At 44.6% G+C, this 22,692-nt stretch overlaps 1 protein-coding gene across 1 annotated transcript in view; it reads right to left on the bottom strand.

The window, feature by feature from the left end:
* Positions 1-429: 429 nt before the first annotated feature.
* The window catches only part of exd3 (exonuclease 3'-5' domain containing 3), a 34,840-nt gene continuing 12,577 nt past the window's right edge, over positions 430-22,692 (bottom strand). The window contains exons 20-21 of the mRNA XM_079289198.1: positions 1,561-1,627; positions 430-1,446 (exon numbers count right to left, since the gene is read on the bottom strand). Of these exons, the coding sequence (XP_079145324.1) occupies positions 1,082-1,446; positions 1,561-1,627 (432 nt within the window). The 3' untranslated portion in view covers positions 430-1,081. The remainder of the gene's footprint in view (positions 1,447-1,560; positions 1,628-22,692) is intronic.

Here is a 22,692-nt window from a genome sequence, read left to right as displayed (position 1 = left end):
TGCACAAAACACCAAACATATTTCATTGCACAACTTTTCACACATTAGATCTGTTCAAACTCGTCTGGGGAATCTAATGTTCGGCAACAACACAAATCCAATGTGGGGTGCAGAGGAGAGGAGAGTTGGAAAGAAGAAGGTATGAGAAAATGTGAAGGGATTCAGGCGGTGTGTGTGTGGCGGTGTGTGTGTGTGTGTGTGTGTGCGTTGGGCTACTCTGTGACCCGTCTGCTCTTCAGCCTCGGGGCACAACCCCCCCCACACTGTTAGTGTTACACCTGACAGACATCAGAGAAGCTTAGATGATCTGTTGATGATCACGCTGTCCTCTCTTAATCCTTTACCATCTGTCCTGTGAATGTTCCAAACACGTCATAAATTAACTCTGCGCAGACAGAAACCACTGTGACTCCTCACAGATTAAAAACATGAAATTAAAAGCACTTTATTCACGCATATTGCGCTTTCAGCTAAATAATTAAAAATGATACAGATTTAATAACACACAATGGAAATATACAGCACCACAGACTGCTAAAAAAAAAGGCCACAGAACTTAGCCCCGTCATTTAACCGCTCAACTCTGAAATCAAAACAATAAAACATCGGAAACAAATAAAATTCCTTGATGACAAGGAATAATTAAAAGTATCTCAATATACGATTTTAAACCATAAATCAACATGAATGTGGTAGAACAGTAAATACAATCAACAACAAAAATGACCAAGTCACAACTGGATCACAGCTGGCCGGTCTTTGGTTCGCCGAGCTTTGAAATTATGAACGGAAAAGGTTTTAGAACTGTTGAGATTTGCTGCGTCATTTTTTTTTTTGGGTATGACAAATTTTAAAACTAGATGGTGAACAGGAAATCCAATTATTTCAAAGGACTTGAAGTTTGTGTCTCACTTGTGATGTCAGGTGAATTCTTAATGCCTCTTTTATTTTTTACACTTTTAGCCAATTAGAAAAGGGAAAAAACAAATAATCTAATTGGATTTCATGACAACTCCAGTTCTAAATGTGTTCTAAATTATTACTACGGATGTACTTGAGGGTCAGGTAAAGTGCAGCAGCTCTACAAATGTAAATTCTGCGGTGCAGCCGCAGCTGATTCAGGGTCCTTGTCTGTTATGTGTAAGACATCCTGAAACATGGAGAGGACGCGGCCAAAGTGAGAGCCTTCCCAGAACACCTTGCCACATCTGGTGCAGACATAGAAGAGCGGTATCCTCGGCAGGAGGGCAGGGGGCACGGCGTGGAGCTGGACGGGTGCCCCCCCGGGAAAGGTCAGGGTGTCGGGGTCCAGCTCTGAGAGGGGGGCCCACTGACACTGAACATACCTGGGGATTTCAGGGGTCACACTTGGGGTCAGAATGTCACCAAGCGTCTCCTCTTCCTGTTGTTGTGTGTGGTCAATGATGTCCTGGCCCTGCAGAAATCCTGCAAACAAAATACAGACATTTAATGAATTAACTTCAAAGCTACGTTAAACAGAAGCGAAGAAGTGAAGATAGATACGTCCCGACACAAGGAGTCCGCTGATGCTGCACTGACCTTTCTGCTTAAGCATCCTGGCCATGTCCTTTCTGGGCACCGCCGCGTACTGATCACTGTTACACGCCTGCACAAACACATAAAAACAGTCATGAGCAGCAGGGTTGAAAGAAGCGTTTTCAAAAGCTTTCACTCATCAAAAGCGTCTTGAAGAGGAAAAACATGACGAAGAGGAAAGAGACGATACGTTCCACATGCTGCAGGAAAAAATTGAGATAAAAATGATCTCGCAGTGGATGAAGAGTGGACGTTGAACGCAAGTAAACTACTTGCATCCTAATGTTCATGCAAAGCCTGCATCTGAAGCTATGGATGCTGTATAGGCCGGGTTGTGCTTGAGAGAAACTAGTTGTGTATATAGCCGGTCCAGCCGGCTGCACCCTGAAGGCAAGGTGACAATCCTAGAGTCATAGAGACGCAATAACACCGTTCACATTGGGGAAAAACAGCACTGTGTTCAGCTTCCGCTGCTCTCCACGCGGACCGTTTACCTGCATTCAATCAAAGCCTGCTCCAACGTGATTGGTGAATACTACCCGGACTACAAACCAGAAGGCTTCCAATACCAAAATCCTGTCCCGTTGCCTACAGATCCTGTATGAATGCAGCATTGGGTGTGAAACTAGGTTAACTTTAGTCATGCTGTGGTAACAACAGTGACCAGAGTTCACCGGTCAAAAGTCGAAAAGTTAAAACCGGGTGAAGCTCAGGATCTTAAGAGCACGCAAATGTGTGTCATTGACCCATTCACACAGGCACTTTCCTCAGTGGTCGCTTTGGTGTGAAAGGGGCTAAGTGGTACAGAAAGATCAGATCAGTGTGTGTGTGTGTGTGTGTGTGTGTGTGTGTGTGTGTGTGTGTGTGGATGGCGTTTACGCCTCAGTAACGTTCACATGTCCATGCTGTCCTGGCTCTCCATGGTAAAAGGTCTCCCTGGTGGGACATTAGTGACCTCTTGTTTGCCGGCCCCCTAACGCGCACACACACACTGGTCTGTAAGCCATCCTGACAGCATGTCGGTGCTAAAAGCCTTGTCAACACACCTGAGCTCCACCCAGCAAACAGCATTCCACTTAGAGGTGGGCTGTAAATCAAACCACGCTCGCAGAGACCTCACAGAGCAAGATCCCTTGACTGGTTCACTGAAAGACACTTCTCTCTCTTTATCCGGGAAAACTGAAAGAAAGACTGCATATCGGGCGCATACACCCACCGAGCGCAACAGTATGTCCCGTCCCTTCCTCTGTGTGCACATGCAGAGAGGGGTGTTTGTGTCTGTGGTAACGGAGGTCGGGGCAGGAGAGAGCGGCTAGACAGTGGAGGTGTGGGAAAAGCAGAGGTGTCATCTCCTGTCGTCTGTGGGAATGAAGTTCATCTCTCTGTCAGTGCACTCTATATTTTCCTCTTTGTATTCCCCACACACACACACACGCACACACACAATTCACACAGGCTACACTGCAGTGCGCATAGGCCGCATGCATATACTCGCATGCGGCGCATACACATGGCTGACACGTAGAAGTGTGGCGACAGCCAGGAAAACAGACCCAGCTATTTGCTCAGCTCAAAGTTTCCCAGAGCAGAGCAAGCCAGAACCTGCTCTGAACTCTCAAGGCTAAGCCGCGGACAGCCAGGCACACACGCACACAGAGCCTCGCACACACGGCGCCTTTAACAAATGTAAAGGTTTGTGCGGAGATCCGCGAGACAAGAGTAAAATAAAACGGATGCTTGTTTTTGTGAAGAAAGTGAAATCGTGCAACGTTATGAAATACATCATGACAAACGTCGCAGTGATATTAACACACATTATCGTGATGTTAAAAGATATGCATTCATGGAATTGGACGTGACACAACGAGCCTGCATGGTGATGAGGTTTAAGGGTGTTTTAATAATAATAATAATAAACAGATGGTAGCTCTGCGCCTTCATTTAAGATCTGAAAACCACGTTGAACCAGGTGATCTCTGGGATATTTCTCCGTCTCTGGCTTGTTGAAGGATGTGACTTTTCCACAGCACGACTTAACTCCTGGAGCTGTCAGTCACACAGTTGCCACAGAGAGCTGAAGAAGAACAAACGTATGACGGCGCCTCCTCTGCAGCCCCCGCATGTCACAGAAAGCATTCGACTGACAAGTGATGTCAAAAGCAATCGTAGTTTGGCGTGTTTGCACAGGCAAACGATCACGCGTGTGATCAACATGTGGCTTCAGTCACCGAAGTCTGGACTTTAAAATATTTTTTTTTTCCAGAACTGATGCTCCAAGATTAGTTTTTTATGTTGTGGCCTTAAGATCAAAAGGCCACCAAAACAGTTTATCTTGTTGTTGTTGTTATCATACTCGATATAGTTTTAGGCAGTTGCTACATTTTCGGAGTGTTTTGTTCGGTCTGTTGTTCAGGGAACCTCCTGCATTCTCACACTCCGTGTGGCCGCGTCAGAGAAAGAATGCTCCTTGCCGTGACAACAAAAGGCTATCTAAAGTGTGATACTGTGTTTCAAAGGATGGGAGGTGGTGGAAAAAAAAGAGGAGAAAGGGGGTATAGTGGAGAGGAGGTAGGAAAGAGAGGGAGGGGGAAGAAGGAGGGGGGGTGGGAGATTTTCCCCTAACGTTCTCATACACACACGCACACGCACACACACACACACACACACACACACACACACACACACACACACACACACACACACACACACACGCACACACACACACACACACTGCCTCTGTAGGCAGCTCCCATGGGAAAATCCTCGACCAATCTCAAAAGGCGGTGCTTTTCGGGCCGATGTAGGTCACATGGTCCGAGCAGCCAATTGGGCACAAGTGATTTGATTCAAATTGTGGCAAGTCAGGTAAGGGGCAGCGTGGGAACCGGAGAGAAGGAGAAGGGGAGGAAAGAACTGCACCGTCATTTCCGTTTGAAAATGTTGTCTTTTCTGTCATTTAATTCCACCGTTCAAGGTTTGCTGTGGTCCAAGAAATATACACAGTACGTGAGAAAATGACATATTTTTCTAGAAACTTAATTTTTACACCAGAGATCCATTGTTTGCTCCCATTCATCGCATGGTGTTGGGACATTCTGCCATATCTTGTTCCCTGTCATTCTGTTGCCACTGTGATGTAGGTCCTCTGTAAGCGGGATGGCACGCTGAGCTGGAAAAAGCAGCCTCATACTACTGTAAAATGATGAGTCAGGAGAAGCTAACTGGCTTTGTTTCTCTGCTTTTTCCCCACACAGTCCCGAGGTCATGCTAGGTGACTTTGGATACCTTTCAACAGCAATTGACAATCTCACACATGGAGTTTTACTCACGTAGATTTAAACTGTGGAAAAGTGACCTGTTTTCATTTCCTTTGGCCGGGCAGACGGACGGGGGAAAAAAATAAAGAGCAGAAAGAGTGGAAACATCTTGCTTCAATTAACACTCTTCCACTGAAAACGCAGACATCGCGTCAGTGTCAATCATTAAATCAAGAATAAAGCCTGAATACCAGTCTGCAATGTAGTACTGGTGACCAAAGAGGTGAGAGTCATGAAATGAGAAGATGAGGGTGCCTGGGTAAAGAATTTAGTGAATTCAGGTGAGCTATATGAATTAACACACATTATATCACCAAGAAAGAAGTGAGGTGAAGTAGTTTGGTTCACCCTGCATACACTGTCTCGAGGAGGGAAATACTGCAGTGACCTACGAAACACATGTACTTTCCCACAGTGTCCTGAGGGTATCTGGCCAGTGTCTCAGCCCCGACAGGCTGAGGTAATTACCTGCTCTGTTAACTAACCATTACCACCTGAGAGCAACCTGAACTTGGACCACAGCAGAGCCTGTCTGAGCTTGACATCTCTCTCTCTCTCTCTCACACACACACACACACCTTCCGGTGACTCATTTCACAAACGTACACACTCACACTTACTTCGCAGGCATGCAGAAGATGTAAACGCTCACATTCAACTCTCTCTCACACACTCACACACACACACTCTCTCTCTCTCTCTCTCTCTCTCTCACACACACACACACACACACACACTTCCCCTGACTCACGTTGCACCCACTCATCTCACCTGCAGCTCACATTATGTCCTCCCAGATTTTCCCAGGGTTGTCTTCCATAAAATATGACACTTTATTTTGTGCGTGAAGGCTTCGTACCTAAACAATATGTACATTGGCATGCATAAGGACGACATTAAAAATCCAGTGAACTTCGAGTCACCCGGGACAGATGTGTTATGGTTTCTATGTCACGTTGCTTTATTATTTCAACACTACCTAATTGACCCTTGCGCTCTGCTCTTATTTTTCTCGGAGGGTTGAAGGGGTGCGACCCCGTCCGCGCCAACATCCATTTCTTATTGGCAACGATGACCATGAATAGATTCCCTGACCTTTCTTTATGAACAAGCAGGTTTAGAGTTTAGTTTGATAGGTTATTGTAGTGACAACATTCAGGTCATGGTCGGTAAAATTACACGTGAAATGTATGATATAACACAATATATACACAACACAAGATGAGGCACAGCATTCATTTCTCTGCCCTTTAGAACATGCTCAGTCAGCCTCTTTAACTCTTGCTCAATCCCGTTTTGGCAATTTTTCTTTTCCCACTTTCGCCCCATTTTCTCACCCTTCACTTGGCACCAACAGTTTTGCCTTTTCTTTCGCCCCACAGTTCCCTCTTCATTGGCGCTCAGTAAAAGGGGGTAATGAAGAAGAAGATAATGGTCTAGAGTCGAGCAGATAACAGTCTAGCCGTCACACAAATAGCACTAATGCTTTCCCTCGGCTTGGCACAGTCAGTTCATTCTGTTTTTCACCCACTCAACCTTCAACCTCGATCTCTATCTCTCTCTCTCTCTCCCCCAACCCCACCTATGTCTTCTCTCTCTCGCTCCATCTACCCCCTTCCAGTGTTCCCTTCAATCTCCTTCTCTCTAGTCGTCTCTCACCTCTAACCTCCTTCTTTCTCTCCATCTCCAAGTACTCTTTTTTCTCTCTCTCTCTCTCTCTTCAGACGCCGGGTAGCTGGGGCCGGTCTAAGCCAAAAACCGCCGGGGGGAGAAGGACCTAGTGAAAAGGTCCGTTGACAATGCTGCTCACCGGGCAGTGGGGTTTGAAGAGGGATAAAAAAACAGCTCATCTCAGAAACATAAAAAGATGGATTAAACAGCCAGCCAGCCTCTATTGATATGTTGCTTTTTTTGGATTAAGAGTTGAAATTAAAACAGCCAGACTAAACATTGTGAGTTGGAGGGACAATGTGTCGGGAGGCACATGACATTCAACACTTGCCCTAACGCGCTCTTCAATTCTAGCGGTTAATTCCAATGTCAGCGTCAGACTAAGCAGACCGGCCAAAAGGTGAAATGATAAGTTCAAAAATTGATTGGACAGAAAATGTATCTGTTTTTATTTAACGCATTCAGCAAAAATTAAAGAAAAATCAGACATGTTTTTCTTTCGCTTTTCAGAAAATAAACTGAATGTCTTTTGGTGTTAAACAATACAGTTGTTATGTCTTTTGAGTGAATAAAAATGAATTGATTCATCAAGAAAGTTAACAGCAGCTATATTGATTATGGCAATAATCGTTAGTTGCACATGAAACTTGCCACGGGTCCCTGATCTCTTTCTAGATGTGTATACATCTCATGAATGTTTGAGCCAAAGACTCAGACTGTAGTAAATAAATTCAAAGTCACAACGACATTTGTAACAACGCAGATGACTCAAAATCCATCCTCGTAGTATCACTTTTCTCAACTGTTACTCCATCTGTAGACAGCAATAGATGGTCTTTAAAAAAAACAAAAAACAACAACAATCAAATGGTTGAATGGATTGCCGCTAAAAGTAAGTTGGAAAGATGGCGGAAGAAGGTGTTGGTAGAAAAGATAGATAAGGGACAAACTGTATTATGTGTATTACGTTTTTAAATGCTGACAAATTTATTGTTGTTCACATTAACCTCATCAAGCATTCGAATTCCAAAAAAAAACACTGTAGTGGATAGCTATGTAGGTAGGTAGGTAGCTTGTGATATGGACGGTGCATTAACTGAAAGAAACCGTCAATGAGAAACACTTCAGCGCTCTCTGGTTTCAGCCTGAGAAGTCATAAATGATCCGTACGTGTAGATTCATACATGAAACAAAGCAGCGCTCTGAATTGTTCTCACGACCTACTGAACACCTATGAGAATGAGAGAAAACCCCACAAGCACTGGGCTCCTTCTCTGCCTGTTTTCCTTCAGCAGACCCAATTGTTGAGGAGACAGATGGTGGGTGTCGTGGTGCTGTCATATGTGCGATAAAGACAACTGCTTCTCTCAAAAGAGACAACGTGTCCACGCAACTGTCGACATTTGTCTCTTTTGAGGCGGACGTGCTGCTCCAAATGTCCCCCCATGTGCCTTCAGCGCACCCATTCAACCCTGTATTGTTACGACATCCGCAGCTTTCCTCGACATGAGCTGACACTTCTCAAACTGTCACTACACCCACACACACACACACACACCAAACTGAAATTCCACCCACCCAACCTGAATCCATTGACCTGAACTACATCTGCGCACACACACACACACACACACACACACACACACACACACACACACACACACACACACACACACACACACACACACACACACACACACACACACACACACACACACACACACACACACACACACACACAGCTCCGTCATGGGAGAGCCATCGGCAGATTCCTCTGCTCACCGTTTATCGCTGTAGGCAAATACTTCATCCTGCGATATCACTTTTCCCATCTCCTCTCTCATCTCATCTCTGCCTGATGTAAAGGCACGCTGGCATGCGGGGAATGTTATTGTAACGCAGAGTGATTCATCCACGCTACATATTGACAGTGGTGGCTGCCACTGCTGGTCTGTTCTCTCCTGAAGAGCTCTGAGGGGAATATTCTTGGCTTTTTGACAGACAAGGTGTCAGCGTTGGATTACCCCACAGATCATTTTACACACTGGGTGACCTTCTAATTGGCTAATTCTGGAGGCATACACCGATGGCTAGATTCACACAGGTGGGGGCCGGTTTGTTTTCTTCATGTCTCTTATTCATAAAGCACCCGGGCAGGATCCCTATGAAACAAATATGGCCTCTCAGACTACGGGAGATAACTTTACCCGTTTCTGTGACATAAATTTGGACTGTACACGCCAACAAGCATGTGAACCCATCTGTGTGTTTTAGGACTAGATCCACCAGCCATGATCAACTCTATCAGCCTGAGTACGGGGTAAGCTTAAATTCAATCATTACGGTGATTACAACCTTAAACAATCGCCGTTTGTTTGACATTGCAAATATGTTTTTCTCCAATTTATTACATGCCATTAGTAGTTCGCTAATAGGAGTATTTATGGGAGAGGAGGTTACTAAGAACGGGTAATTGTTCCTAAAAAAAACTCACTCGCACCATAAACCCACATTCAATTTGGATCAGTATTTTGGCTGACCAGCAAATGGGTTTAAGAAGAAAACATACATCTGTGCAAACCAAACAAAAAGCTGGCGTTTGTCTTATTTAAAAAAAAAGCCGAGTGATCATGTGATTTGACGTGGACCACAAATGACCAACTGGTCCACGAGACAATGGAGAGTAGATGCTGAGCAAGATAAGAACATCATTACGGCTTCAAACTGTAATCAAACCGCTGCTGAGCTTGCGGACCGACACAGACAGACACACCCACTGTGTCTGTGTCGGAGTCAGAGTCATCATCTCTACTATCAGGACAAACGCACACAACTCACAGCGGACGGGCCATGGGAGGCTGAGATAAAAGCACATAAAAGAGCAAAAGGGCTCGGGGGTTAAGTGCCAATAATGATGCAGAATAAGACATCAGTGTGTGTGTGTGTGTTCAAACTCACATCAAAGAGTCTCTGGGAGCCTTGTTCATGTCAACAGGAGAGGAACGCAGCATTAGAAACGCAGAGAGGTAGAGGGGGAGGTTAAAAGAAGAGGGGGTGTGGGGGTAAAAAGGAAGCAGTACATGATAGTGAACAAAGGCTGCAGGGAAAGAGAGGACTGAGGTGGAGGAGGGTAAGGGAAGGTTAAGGAGAAGTGGGTCGGAGGTGAGAGGTCGGGGGTATTAGGGCAGAGGAGGGGAGGGGGACTCGCAGTGAAGGGCTTCACCTCCAGTGTGAATGCAATGAGGTAAAACCAAAAAGAAAGGACGATGGAGCGAGAGTTCCTGTGTCATACACCCTCTTTAATTCCACCCTTCCTTCCCTCCCTCCCGCCGCTCCTCTGCCCCCTTTCCCTCCCTCCACCACTGCTCCCTCTCTGCGACCGGTCCCAGCAAATTCCCTAGGGCCAGGGGCAGTCCCCTTTCAGTCTCCAGTGACACAGTAATTAGAAGTGTGGGAACTGAATCCGTCCCTCTTTCTGAGCCCCGCACTCCCACCCGCACCCCTCCCTTGCTCCCTCCTTTCGCTGGCCCTCACCCCCCCCCCCCCACCCCCTTACCAGGTCCTGGCTCCAACCCTTCCCCTCCACTTCCTTTGCCACCTCTCTTTTTGCACCCCACCTCAGCTCTCAATCTCAGGAAGTAGCATTTACCCTCAGAGAGAAAGTCTCACATCAGGTCAGAAAGACATGATGTTCACATCCAAGGCTGACGTTGTTGACCCCGTATCAAAGGCAGAGTATCTGCAAGTCTGCGTCATCCACATCTAATGTGACGGATGCCTTAAAATACATGCATGTTTTTAATTGACAACTTTCGGGTTAATTGAAGATGAGAGTATCACCGAGCAGATTCAATTAAAATTGTGAACATAATGAGATCCCATTGGCTTAATCCCCACCTGTGACGTCCATGGGAGCTACACATCACACACACTCTCAACCCCATACACTTCATTCACCCCCCCCCCCCCCCCTACAGCCACAGAGTCCCCCTATCTCTTCGAACAGAGCAACGCTGTCTCTCCCGCTCCCTGTCAAGCCCTCCAACCCCCCCCCCCCCCTCCCCCAACCCCCCATTCGCTATCTCCGCGGCGATAACCATGGGAACAGCAGCACTGTGGGAACGGGCCACCAGTTGACCAAAATAGACAGCAGGAAAATGGAGGGAAAGAAAGAAAGAAAGGGCTCGCTGCGTCCAAGGAGGCCTGTGTGTGTGTGTGTGTGCGTGTGTGTGTGTGTGTGTGTGTGTGTAGGAGGTCCATGGGATCAGACAGAGCGACAGGTACTCAGGCACTCCAGTCACCTCTGGTTTCCATCTGCAACAAAGGGGGACGCTGGGTGGCTTGAGTTGCAACATTAATTGATCAATGGGAATGCCGATTTGATTTTGAGTTGGTGGGACATACCGAGAGCTGTCCTCTCTCTCACACACACACACACACACACACACACACACACACACACACACACACACACACACACACACACACACACACACACACACACACACACACACTTTTAACGGCCCTACAGTTACTGGATCGAAGCGTCCCACGCAAAAAAAGACTGCACCCTGAACCACAAACACTCACACCCTTAACAACACAATAATATTACACCAACACACACCCAGTAACACCCGCAACCAACCACGCACCTCTAAGAGCAGACGGGCAAACAAAAGCGTTCAGTCTAAAAGTTTACACAAGTGAGGGATGAGATGACGGGAGTGATTGGCATTAGAACATCAAACATATTATGAAATAGAAACATATAACCAATACCTGGGGAGGTTTGCACACTTTCATATTCACCATTTGCCTTTTCTTGTAATCATAGTCACTCCTCATGTTCATCATCATCTTTGAAATTGGTCCAGCCTTCATTTATTTTTCATTATGAAATATGACAACTTTGTTTTTTGAATTAAGGTTAGTATTAATGTCATTTGATTATGTGTATTTGGATACTATATCATTTTTCATTTTGAATGTACCATAGCCTTACTGGGCCCTTTGTCATATGGAAGCATATCACTGGGCTGCAGTTCCTGTGAGAAACATTAGACGATGGTTTTCCTTGGCCTGGAAGAGGAAGTGGGGAAAGACGCACGCTGCGCATCATCATCTTTTATTTTTTTTTGTACCTACTGTGGGTCTAATTTTCCATCCCATTTATATCCTGCATGTCTCCCAGTAGCTCGCTTTGCCCAGGAGACACTTATGTAAAAGAGAAGGCGGATGAGGGGGAGTAACATAAATAATATTCATCAATAACATGAGGCAACAGTAAAAGGCCCATAACTCATCTTTCTTTTTAAATAACTTTTTTTTTTAAATTAACTGACTTATTAACTACATTGGCACAAGGATTGATACAAGACCTAAAATTACAGATAAATCAGGTATTTTATTCAAGTAGTTTTAGCTGCAACATGTCAGTTGTAAATGCAGATGTTTTTAGGATTTGAAGGCATTCTGGGCTTAGTCCAGACCTCCGTCTCCCTGGGCACTTCTTTTTATAAACCAGCTCTATTTGTATGCTGGTTTAAGCACTGTGGAATCCCTTTTACACGAAAGTACAAAAAAATGCCGTTGTGAATCAATTTGTTGTATCTATCTGTACTCAGTCTGTTGTTTTCATCATATTTATCTCTTCTCTGTACTCTCCCTCACCTCTTCTCTCCTCTGATTTCTATCCGTCCATCCATCTATACACACTGCCTTTTCCCGGGTCAAGCAGCCTGACCTCTCCAGCAGTCTACCTCTTTGCTCCCTGGGGTGGGGGGTCCCGCCTCTGACCATTCCGGCCGTGCAAGGACTTTTCCTTTAATCTGACTCTGTGAATAACAGAGGAGAAAAAGAGAACAAAACACAGAATATATGTGTGTGTGTGTGTGTGTGTGTGTGTGTGTGTGTGTGCAGCTCCCAAAGCAAACAGACTTCTAACCTCCTGATAGCATCACATCACGCAAACTGCAGGCTTTGGGAAGAACCACGGCAAGACTTTAGTTTAAAAGTTGTAAAGCCAGAGCCGGCCTCACATTCCCGAGACCTACACGTGCACGTACGAGCGGCACGACTAGACTGCGAACGCGAGAGTCAGACATTTAAAGAATGTTCACAGAATGTACGGACCTACACCCAGAACGTAAACTGTGAAAACAGAGTCGCAGTGATGATGTACGCCGTTCCACACATCAGAGACGAGAAAAAAAAACAGCAATATATCCCAGGAGCATCCCCCCCCCCCCCCACACACACAAACACACAGTACAGTGATTGAGTTCACAAACCCACAGACTATGTGGGGGGTTACCATCTATTATCTCTGTCTCCATGAGGTTTAAATTTAATTGTTTACACAACTCGTTCTCGGAAACGGCACACACACAAGCTTGCACTAACACACAGCGTGCACATTCAGAGGGGCGTCTAAAAAATAAACTCAGCCCACAAAGGGTGCAGGGTTATTGTTGTAAAGCTGCGCAGGTCAGAGGTTCCCACCTTGCTGGTTTTCTAGCCCATCATTTGCATGAAACACATCCACGTGACACCGAAAGAGTAAATCAGTTCTTGATTGATGCCAGAATAAAAACCTACAGGGCTTCTGGTTCCTGTGGACCAGAATCTGAGTCGCGTATGTCTTACAAGAATGTAAGGCGCCTTAGCTAGCAGTAGCAGGGAATAGCTATAGGTTAATGTTAGACTCCAGCTGGGCCGTCATGGTTAGCACGCTGTGTGCCCGCATCATCGTAACGCCCCGAAACTCTATAAACAGGAGACAGGAAGACACATACAACCACAGAATTTCAATACCCCTACTCGTGTGTGACTCTAAGCACACACACAACAGACCACACACATTCATCACAAACAGAGGCAGCAATCATGGACTAAAAGGTAGCTAAAATTATGCAGTTAATAACCTAACATTAGCAAAACACCTCGCAGGGAACATGACTTGCTTTCTAGATCTCCTTCGTGCCATAAGCGGATGCTGTTATCGTCAGCACAAACCAGCAGAGGACGAGGCATCTTTTCTTCTCAGATGTTGTCTTTTTTTTTTAAACAGTAAAATGTCTACAAGAGCTTAAACCGGTGTCATGTTTGGTCATGTAATCAAATTTGGAAGACTGTCAACAAAAGTGTAATAAGCAGTCTTGAATCAATCAGCAAACAGAAGACTGGCTCCACGTTAGCCTGTAAAGTTGTTTGCCTCCAGACAAACTGATGCAACCCTCATATTCTTGGCTCCGACCTACAATCAAGTTATTCTCTCTCGTGGAAGTCACACCAAATAGAAGGTTATTTGGGTTTCTGCCAAAAGGACTCATTTGTAATATCACATGTGAGCAAGCGCGGCTGCCTCCAAAGCATGACTGCATGCGGAGGAGTCACCCGAGCTACTAAAGTGGGCCCGTGTGCCACAGGGTTGTGATAATAACGACCCCGAACCTCTCGGCTATTTCTCACCGGCAGGTATTAGCGCGGCTGACAAGAGTTCTTCATCATCCTATAGCTGTGCGCGGCGCGGGCAGAATGAGTTCGGGAGGGTCGGCTGTGTTGCACGCAGCGCGTTGAGTGTGGGAGAATGATCTATGATTCACTAAGCTGCAAAGACCGAAGATCACATTTCACTATCGCAGGGGAAACCATTGTACCATGACCGCGGACACAAAGACAATCGTACCAGCAGTATCTGGGAGAGGGAAACACGACGGCTGCAGCTAGTTCTCACAAGATGTTTTCTACGGTCACCGACTTGATTTCCATCTCATTGGTGGAAGCAAACTTTGTGGGTAATCTTTAAGTCTAGACAAGATAGAGGCATGGGTACACACGCCTTTTTTTGGGTGCTTTAATCAAATTGTTCACAAATATTTTCAAATTTCTAATCAACAGATTTTGACCTACTTTTGCAAACGGTATCCTATAGCCCAGCACTCAGCATGCCCTAATTATGTTTTCAGCCCGACCTGTGTACCTCAAAAAAGAGAAGAATTCAACGCAGTGAACAATAATGCATTTTTTAATAGCTTCATGTCGGTTTCTGTATGGCACTGTTGTCATTTGCTGACCCCAAGCTTTTGTTATTGCACCGAGAAGAATTGTGCGTCCCTAAGGAGACTATTTAAGACGCAGAGGGCAATCACTCAAGAGCAGCACAGTCTGGCTGCGCGGCTACTGTACTCTGAAAAACATGAGAAACTTCCTCTGTCTGTGTGTGTGTGTGTGTGTTTGAGAGGAAGGCATCGGTAAGTGGTTCCCTCTCCCCTGAGCGGCAGGGGAAAGTAGACCCTCTCGAGTGCCTCTCGGCTTCCCCACCTCCCCCATGAGCCAATAACGCAGTCAGACACACACACACATTCATGCTCTCTCTCTCTCTCTCTCTCTCTCTCTCTCGCTCACACACACACACACACAGTGTGGTTTCTCCTCTGGAGGGGAACATAAACAGGGCTGTCTGTCTGCGAGCGGAGAGCTAGTTCTCATGACATCACCACCCAGCAGGAATGCTCTGCCCTGTCAAAACCCCTCCACCGGCCAGCAACTCGCACACACACGCATACGCAAAAACACATGTTGAATGATTTATGCACGTCCACATTTTCACAGGGAAATGTACCACATACACAACATGCATGCAAATGGCATTTGGAGCTATTTTCTCTCCTCTGGACTTTTCTTTCTCCGCAACTTTTTTCCTCCATTTCTCGCTGCACACGGACATCTTCCTCCTCTGCTTCTCTTGCCTTACCTTTATCACTCTGTTATGCTCATTGTTCCTAGTCAATATCTCACCCTCTCTGAATCTGTATTGCCTGTGCTGTCCACAGTGTCAGACCGCACACAGGCCACAGAAACAGAGCGCAAGCATGAGAGAAAAATGATAAACACTCGAGTGGAATCGGCTGAATATAGTGAATATAACACCGCTGAGAAACTTTGTGTGTGTGTGTGTGTGTGTGTGTGTGTGTGTGTGTGTGTGCATGTGTGTGGGTGCGTGTGTGTGTGGGTGTGGGGGACATGGGAAATTACGCACTACTTCATTGTATTGGTGCTTGGAGGAAAAGGCCTATTGAAGCTATCCCTCTTTCCTTCTCACCTCTCTTCCTCCCTCTCTAACTCTGTCCTATCTTTTCCATCCATCCATCACTTCCTCCCCCATCCTTCTCTTCCTCACCATTTACCCCCCCCCCCCCGTCCTTTCTTATCTTCTCCCTCTTATTCCACCTTCTTGCTTCTCTCTCTCTCTCTCCATCTCAACCTGTCCCTGCAAATGTATTCTCTGAATTTCTCTCCCGTTTCTTTTCCCTCCTCTCCGTTTCTCTCAGGCTTATGGGGAAAGCAGAGGCAGGAAGCAGCTTGGCTCTCAGACAATGGAACACATCAAAAAGCAGCACCAGCCTCACCAACTTCACACACACACACACACGGACACACACACACAAACAGAGCAAGACAAACAGGACATTCCAGCTGCCGGCTGCACCGGATTCCTCACCTTGGCTAATCTGAAACGGAGGAGAGTGAGACTGGGAGCGGAGCGGAGGGAGGCAGGGTGAGAACGGCAGAGAGAGAGACAGCGAGAGCGAGAGAGAGAGAGAGAGAGAGAGGGCCAAGTGAGAAGGAGAAACAGATACCGGGAGGGAGCAATGTTGGGGCGCAAAAAAGGGGGAAATTGGAAAGGTGAAGCACGGCTAAACATGGATATGTGAATAGCTGAATTTAGTATTAAACAATGCGTTCCTGTAAAATCTATGTTTGCATACAATTACGTCCTCCAAGTCGTCTAAGAAGGTATATGCTTATTGTGATACGCATGTGATAGTATATTGCGAGTACCTGCCAAGAGACGGATGGAAAGTCTGTTCTTTTGTTAATATATGACATTAATGTTGATACACGAAACCTGAATTTGAATCAGTGATTCAAATATGGTGTTCTGTCTGCGTATTTAGTGGAAATCATCAACCAGGCACAAAAGCGTTGGCATGAATGCTGTGCATTTAGGGGAGAAAAGATGTGGTCCAACAAAGTGAGGGAGGTGAATAAGAGAGAATATGAGAGTGGAAGCAGAGAGAGAAATGCAATATACAGATTGCACAACACAGGTGCTCTAATTGGCCTGTTCGTCCATCTCTGGTTTACAACTACACAACTGTCAAGTGACTATATGATTGACAGCCATATATGCTCCCTACTTATCATGGCTAATCAGCAAAAATTGTACAACTTAAGTGGAGCTCTCGAAAAAAAAAAAAAAAATACAACACCTGTATTGTGTGATCGCATACACACGCATACAAAATAAGCCATCAGAGAGAAAGACGGGCCTCTGAACAAACTATCGCCTCTTGAATGATTCTTAGATGTGTCATGAAATATCCTAAAAACAAGCCACCTAACACACATTCCTCCGCACCTTCTGAGCGCTAAGAGAAACCTCAGCCTGAGTAACAAATTCACACACGAGCATGTCGATACATATCATGCGTGCACCCGCACAGACAGGTGTCATTGCATCGCTATGCTATCCTGGGGCCAACTAGACTGTGGGAAGAGAAAAAAAAAAAAAAGAGAAGCGCAGGCATGATTTCTTAAAGAGCAGATGCTCGGTGAGTGATGCTCACCTTCCGCCTTATCTATCTGTGTGCATGTGCATGTGTACCTGCTATTGTGTCTGCTCACACAGCCATGAGAATCAGCTTCAAGATGAGTCAGAGACACTAAAGACACCTCTCACAGGCTTCATGCTGCAGATCCTTCCGTGGGATTTTCACACCACTCTTTTTAATCTTGTTTCGATTTTTAGGTCCAGACTGCTATCAAATATCAACTTTCAGCAGAGTCATATTGTGATGATATGATCTTATGATGACATACCTCTACGGATTCCTGACCAAGCTGTGACTGAGAACCTACACATTAGTTGTCAACGTTGTTTTCACTCACACATACAAAGAGTTTGTAAGGTAGACGTCTGGAACACAGTTGACTGCTTTGAACATCAGTTTGATTATATTATACGATTCCTACAATATGTGATTTTGTATTTATTTACAAATATATTTAAATGATATTGTGACGTGATTTCATCAGCCAGGCCTAATGATTGGCTTTGATTATTAATCGAATACATCTGTATATTATAATAAATGTGACTTATATTTACCTTTGCATGTAGGACTTCTTCATGAGTGTGAGCCACTGGTCCCCTTTCATGGCGACAGTGATTTCCAGTGAAGCGCACACACAGCAATACTTTCATATATTTCTGATAAACTGTGACTCAAAGAGGCGACATCTCACTCCACAGAAAAGGTTAAAGCCCTGAGCGGCAAAGTGAAAGCTTAATATTTGCGGTCATGGCTCATGATTATTCATAAACTCAGTCACAATGGCCTTTCCCGATTTGGATCCCCGACAGACAGACAGACAAAGGAGATGGACATTCAGGCTGCTGTGTGTGTGTATTCGCTTTTAGTACTTTCTGAAACCGTATGTGTGTGTGTAACAGGAGACACGAAGCCCTTCGCCACACACAGTGGTAAATATTTGGGATGGTTTTCCCTCGGAATGTCTTGGCGTGCCTATGGAATGCCTCCCCCCCTTTCTCTCTGTCGCTCCCCTCTCGTCTCCCGGGGAGGGGAGAGTGGGGAAAACCGGCGGGACACACGAAACCTATTTTGTCACCACGGAGAAAAAAAACCCGGTTACATGCACAGAGACGGTTTTATGGCTTGTGTGAGACACTGTGCATAGTTGTGATTATCTACAAACGATAAACTAAGTGTGCATTCAAAAATAACATGAAAAAATAACAATAATCATGAATTAAGGTGTGAGAACACACTCAAAAAAACCATTCAAGCCCTTCTTAGATGGGACACATTTAAATTGTGTTTGTTTTGTTTAAATATATATATTTAAATGATAAACCTATATATATTTAATAGCAGTAACACAAAATGTTTTCATAGTTGCACTTATGAGATTTATTTAGGTTAGATGGTGGTGTGTCAACGCAAAATAAATGTGTTTCATAAGAGCCGCTGCACACTCCGGTACAGTAGGTGGCGGTATGCACCTATTGAAATTTGAAGAAGAAGAAGAAGAGACTACCCTTTGCGCATGTGCCAGATTTCGCGCTTGTATACGTCTTTTTTGCTAACTGCAACAGCCTTCACACCTCCGATGCTGTTGAAGATCTGTATCAGCTTACCTGAAAAGTGGTCCAGCTGTGACAAGAACTTGTACTGTAATGGCTTGGTGGTGATCCGCAAGAACTCTGCATTCACGTTGCTAACCACGTTTTACGTGGTTAGCATTACGACGTAACGTTAGGTAGCCAATGTGGTTAGCATTAACGTAAAACGTGGTTAGCATTACGACGTAACGTTAGGTAGCCAACGTGGTTAACATTACGACCAGAGGTCAGGGTGTGCCCTGGCATTAATATGACAATATACATTATCAGAAGAGATGGGGAGCCAGAGGACGTGGGAATTGTGCTCGAAGGCGTTCAAATCCTGAACAAAATAGACGGTGTCGTCATGGCAATCATCATGCTGTTCGGGTTCATTTATGCCCTTGACCTCAGCTTTCCGGACAACCTCAAATACACCTTTGAGTTTCTCCAGAAGATAATCATGAACTTGGATGGGCACAAGCTGAATGCAAAGATACAGCAGCTAAAAATCAAGTTGTTTGCATGAGGTGAACATGCGGTGACAAGGTCACGACAATCAATGACTCTTCACTTTGTGCATTAAACTTTCTTATATGTCAAAACCTAAAACTATATCCCTTTGGAGAGCAGTTCAAAACCTCCACCTTGAGTGCAGTGCATCGTTGTTTGTGGCACTGTACGATTTGGGATAGCTGGGTCTTTATTTTTCCTTATTTAAATTGTTTGCTGAGCTCTTACAAGAGTACTGTTTCCAGGGTACTACCCTAATAACTACCCTCATAAAATGTTCTTTAAAAGAAAAAAGTTAATACCTTGCTGTGTGTAGTGATGTAAAGGTTTGTTGTCATCGACTGTCGATAATTTAAAGATGTAACAGCACAAGATGCACTCAATAGATAATTCTTGCAGTTTGTTAATTTCCTAGACAGTTTGTTTATTTGTTTTTAAAAAGACTGTTTTACACTTTAATAAAAACACCTGAACTAGGGTTTGGCTTATGTGTCTTAATTGGGGATCAAATAGAAAAAAAGGTTTTCCCTGATTAATTCATTTCCAATTAATTATATAATATTGAGTTGAACAAACATAAATCAATTTCATTTCATTAATGGTATTTTTTTATTTAGGTTGCATCTGATATAAATGAGTCGGACTAACTCAATTAAATTTCATGTCATTAATGGTATTATTTTATTTAGGGTATATTTGATAAAAATGAGTCGGACTAACTCAATTCAATTATATTGCATGGATGTGTTTAGTTTAAGTTAGGTTTAACTGTATTTACTCGGTGGAAAACCTGCCAACAATTTAATTGAGTTCATCCAATGAATTATTTTTTTGAGTGCATACGAGTCTATAAAAAAAGGGTTTTCTAATGCATTTTAAAGCATACGTACATCCCGATACTGACCAGCCGTATTTCACTCACATGCACAAATATACGCACACATGCACACGCACATACATACACGCACGCACACACACACACACACACACACACACACACACACACACACACACAGCCAGTGGAGGGTAACTTTAAACGTGTCTCAACCTCTCACATTCCTCCTGTTTCTCAACCCGCGGCTCTCTTTGTAGATCAAAAGGACAGACAAGTCTTTCTGTCGCCTCGCCCTCCTTCAAGCCCTCCTCTTCCTTCAATGCCACCTTTCTCAGTCACTCTCTCTTCCTCACTCAGCAAACACTCGTCTCGCTTGCACACACACCGATTATTTCGGACTTTCACGCACAATCTCTCTCCGCAACTCCGACTCAACGACTCCACGTTATTTTTGTCTTTCTCTCAACAGTAAAGGATCGCCCGCTTCACCGGGGCAAGTACAAGCGCCAAGGCGGGCTAGGTAATCGAGCACCTCGCTTGCCAAGTGGTAAAAAAAGAGTTAAACACTTTTAACTTAAAGTTCCATTTTTTTTCTGCAGCTGATGATGGAAGTACCAATTTTGAGATTCTCCCATTAAAGTGGATGTGGGCAAAACTCCAGATTCATTTACTTAAGTTAAGACTAAACACGACAATTAATTTTGTTTTTTGTTATAGTTTGATAACTCCTGATAAGTACAACAATTTGTAAAGGGGCGAGTATATTTCTGACCCACTTGCCTGACGTTGAGCCGTGCCTAACCCCGACTAACTGTCTCCTTCTTATTTGCTTTCACTGCCGTTCCGTTTCCACGTCACTCTTTTTTACCTCCCTGCCATCACCTCTGGTCTCACTTCTCTCCCTCCCTCCCCCCTTTCCTCTCCCTAGCACCCCTCATCGCTCCCACCCCTCCCTCTCATGGTGTGGCGGTTCCTGTTGCTCTTGTTTTCACTTCCCCAGTAGTCTGGTGCGTGGGAACAAGCGTTTCTGCTGCAATGGTGTCTACGACTGATTCTGAGTGCGTGTGCATCTGTGACCGAGTCTGTGTGTGTGTGTGTGTGTGTAAAGGTACTGAGGTGACACTGTGTGTGTGCGTGTTAATGATGGTGTTGATAGGTTTGGGGTTTTTGAGTGTTTACCTATCACTATATACTGTATGTGTGAGCGTGGGTTTGGCTGGCTTCATGTCTATCTCTCAGGATATCGCTGCTATCTCAACATGTCTATAAAAGGCCAGTGTGGGACATCTGATGGAACTGTGGAACGGAAGCCCAACGGAAGTGTGTGTGTGTGTTTGTGTTCATGGAAAGTATAGATGCAGCAGGCAGTAGTGTAGGGGTAGGATATAGCTGAATAAGGACATTGTAATGGACCAATAGCCAACTCCACCCTGTTACCCAACCCCTTCAGGAATCCACACGGATGAAATGTAAAGACTACAGAATAAGTTAAATACAGTGACACAAGTCAACATCTTGACACAGTTAAATGTAACTTTTTTTAGGCATTTTTTAAGAATTGATACATTGTGAGTAAACTACAAATGTTTATTATTTCAAAATAAATGTATTATTTTGAATTATTATCATTTGTATATGGACATGAACAGTATAGGGCACAGAACAATGCCATACACCGCATCACTTAGCCTGAGCTATACAATGGGCCTTTAAATAAATGACGGAATCCAGTTTTACAGGCAGACGCGGCTTTAAAGTTAACACGATTCTTCCTCTTTTAGAGTGAATACACAAAGAAATAGGTTTGTCAATTTAGTTAAAATAACTTTTAAAAGAACAACTCTCAGTTTTCTGGAGTCGGGTACTCTCAGAGAAACAAACCAAGTGCACACAAATCCATAAAACACCATAAATAGAGATTGAATCCTTTGATTGAATCATAAAAAAACTGGTGTTTCTTTTGTTTTACCACCCTATTGTACGCAAGTACATGCAAGTATGCAGACAAGGACACACTTAAGCAGGAGGCCTTTCTCCATCTCCCTTTTCGGGGTCTCCACAGTGGACACACATTCCTCTGCCTCTAAAATCTCTGTTGTGCCCATTGATACACAGAGACAAACATTAACCCTTTCCCTGCCCAACCTTTACACACACGTACACAAGTCTGCGGTTAATCTCCTCTTCCCAGTCTTTTTTTTTTTTTTTTGCTTCTCGTTCCTCATGACATTGATCAGTGGTGTACGTGCATGAGGGAGGAACACGGAGACAATGGGAGAGAAACTAACCCATCCAATGCTAATCAGAGAGCTTTACAATCAGACAACAAAGGGGTTAACTTTGCCTGGGTGGGCCGCAGAGCAGCCCCCAGGGTGAAACCTTGTCTCTAACACACACACACGCACACACAATCTAACTCAGTTCTAATATGAACCGCACATCGTATTTCATAACCTCATCTATTGTTGGTCATTTTTAGAGAATCTTCAAAAATCGAATTCCAGAAAATGATCAAGGATTAATGGAAAGGTATAAAATAGGTCCTTATTCAGTTCTCTGTCATCTCCATTAATCATTCTTGCAGTGAACGTCATGACCTGCTTGAGGTT

The sequence above is a fragment of the Melanostigma gelatinosum genome, assembly GCF_949748355.1.
Source record: "Melanostigma gelatinosum genome assembly, chromosome: 18".
Lineage (NCBI taxonomy): Eukaryota > Metazoa > Chordata > Actinopteri > Perciformes > Zoarcidae > Melanostigma > Melanostigma gelatinosum.
Note: the sequence above shows the minus strand (reverse complement) of the source record. Positions and strands in the feature narration are given on the sequence as shown.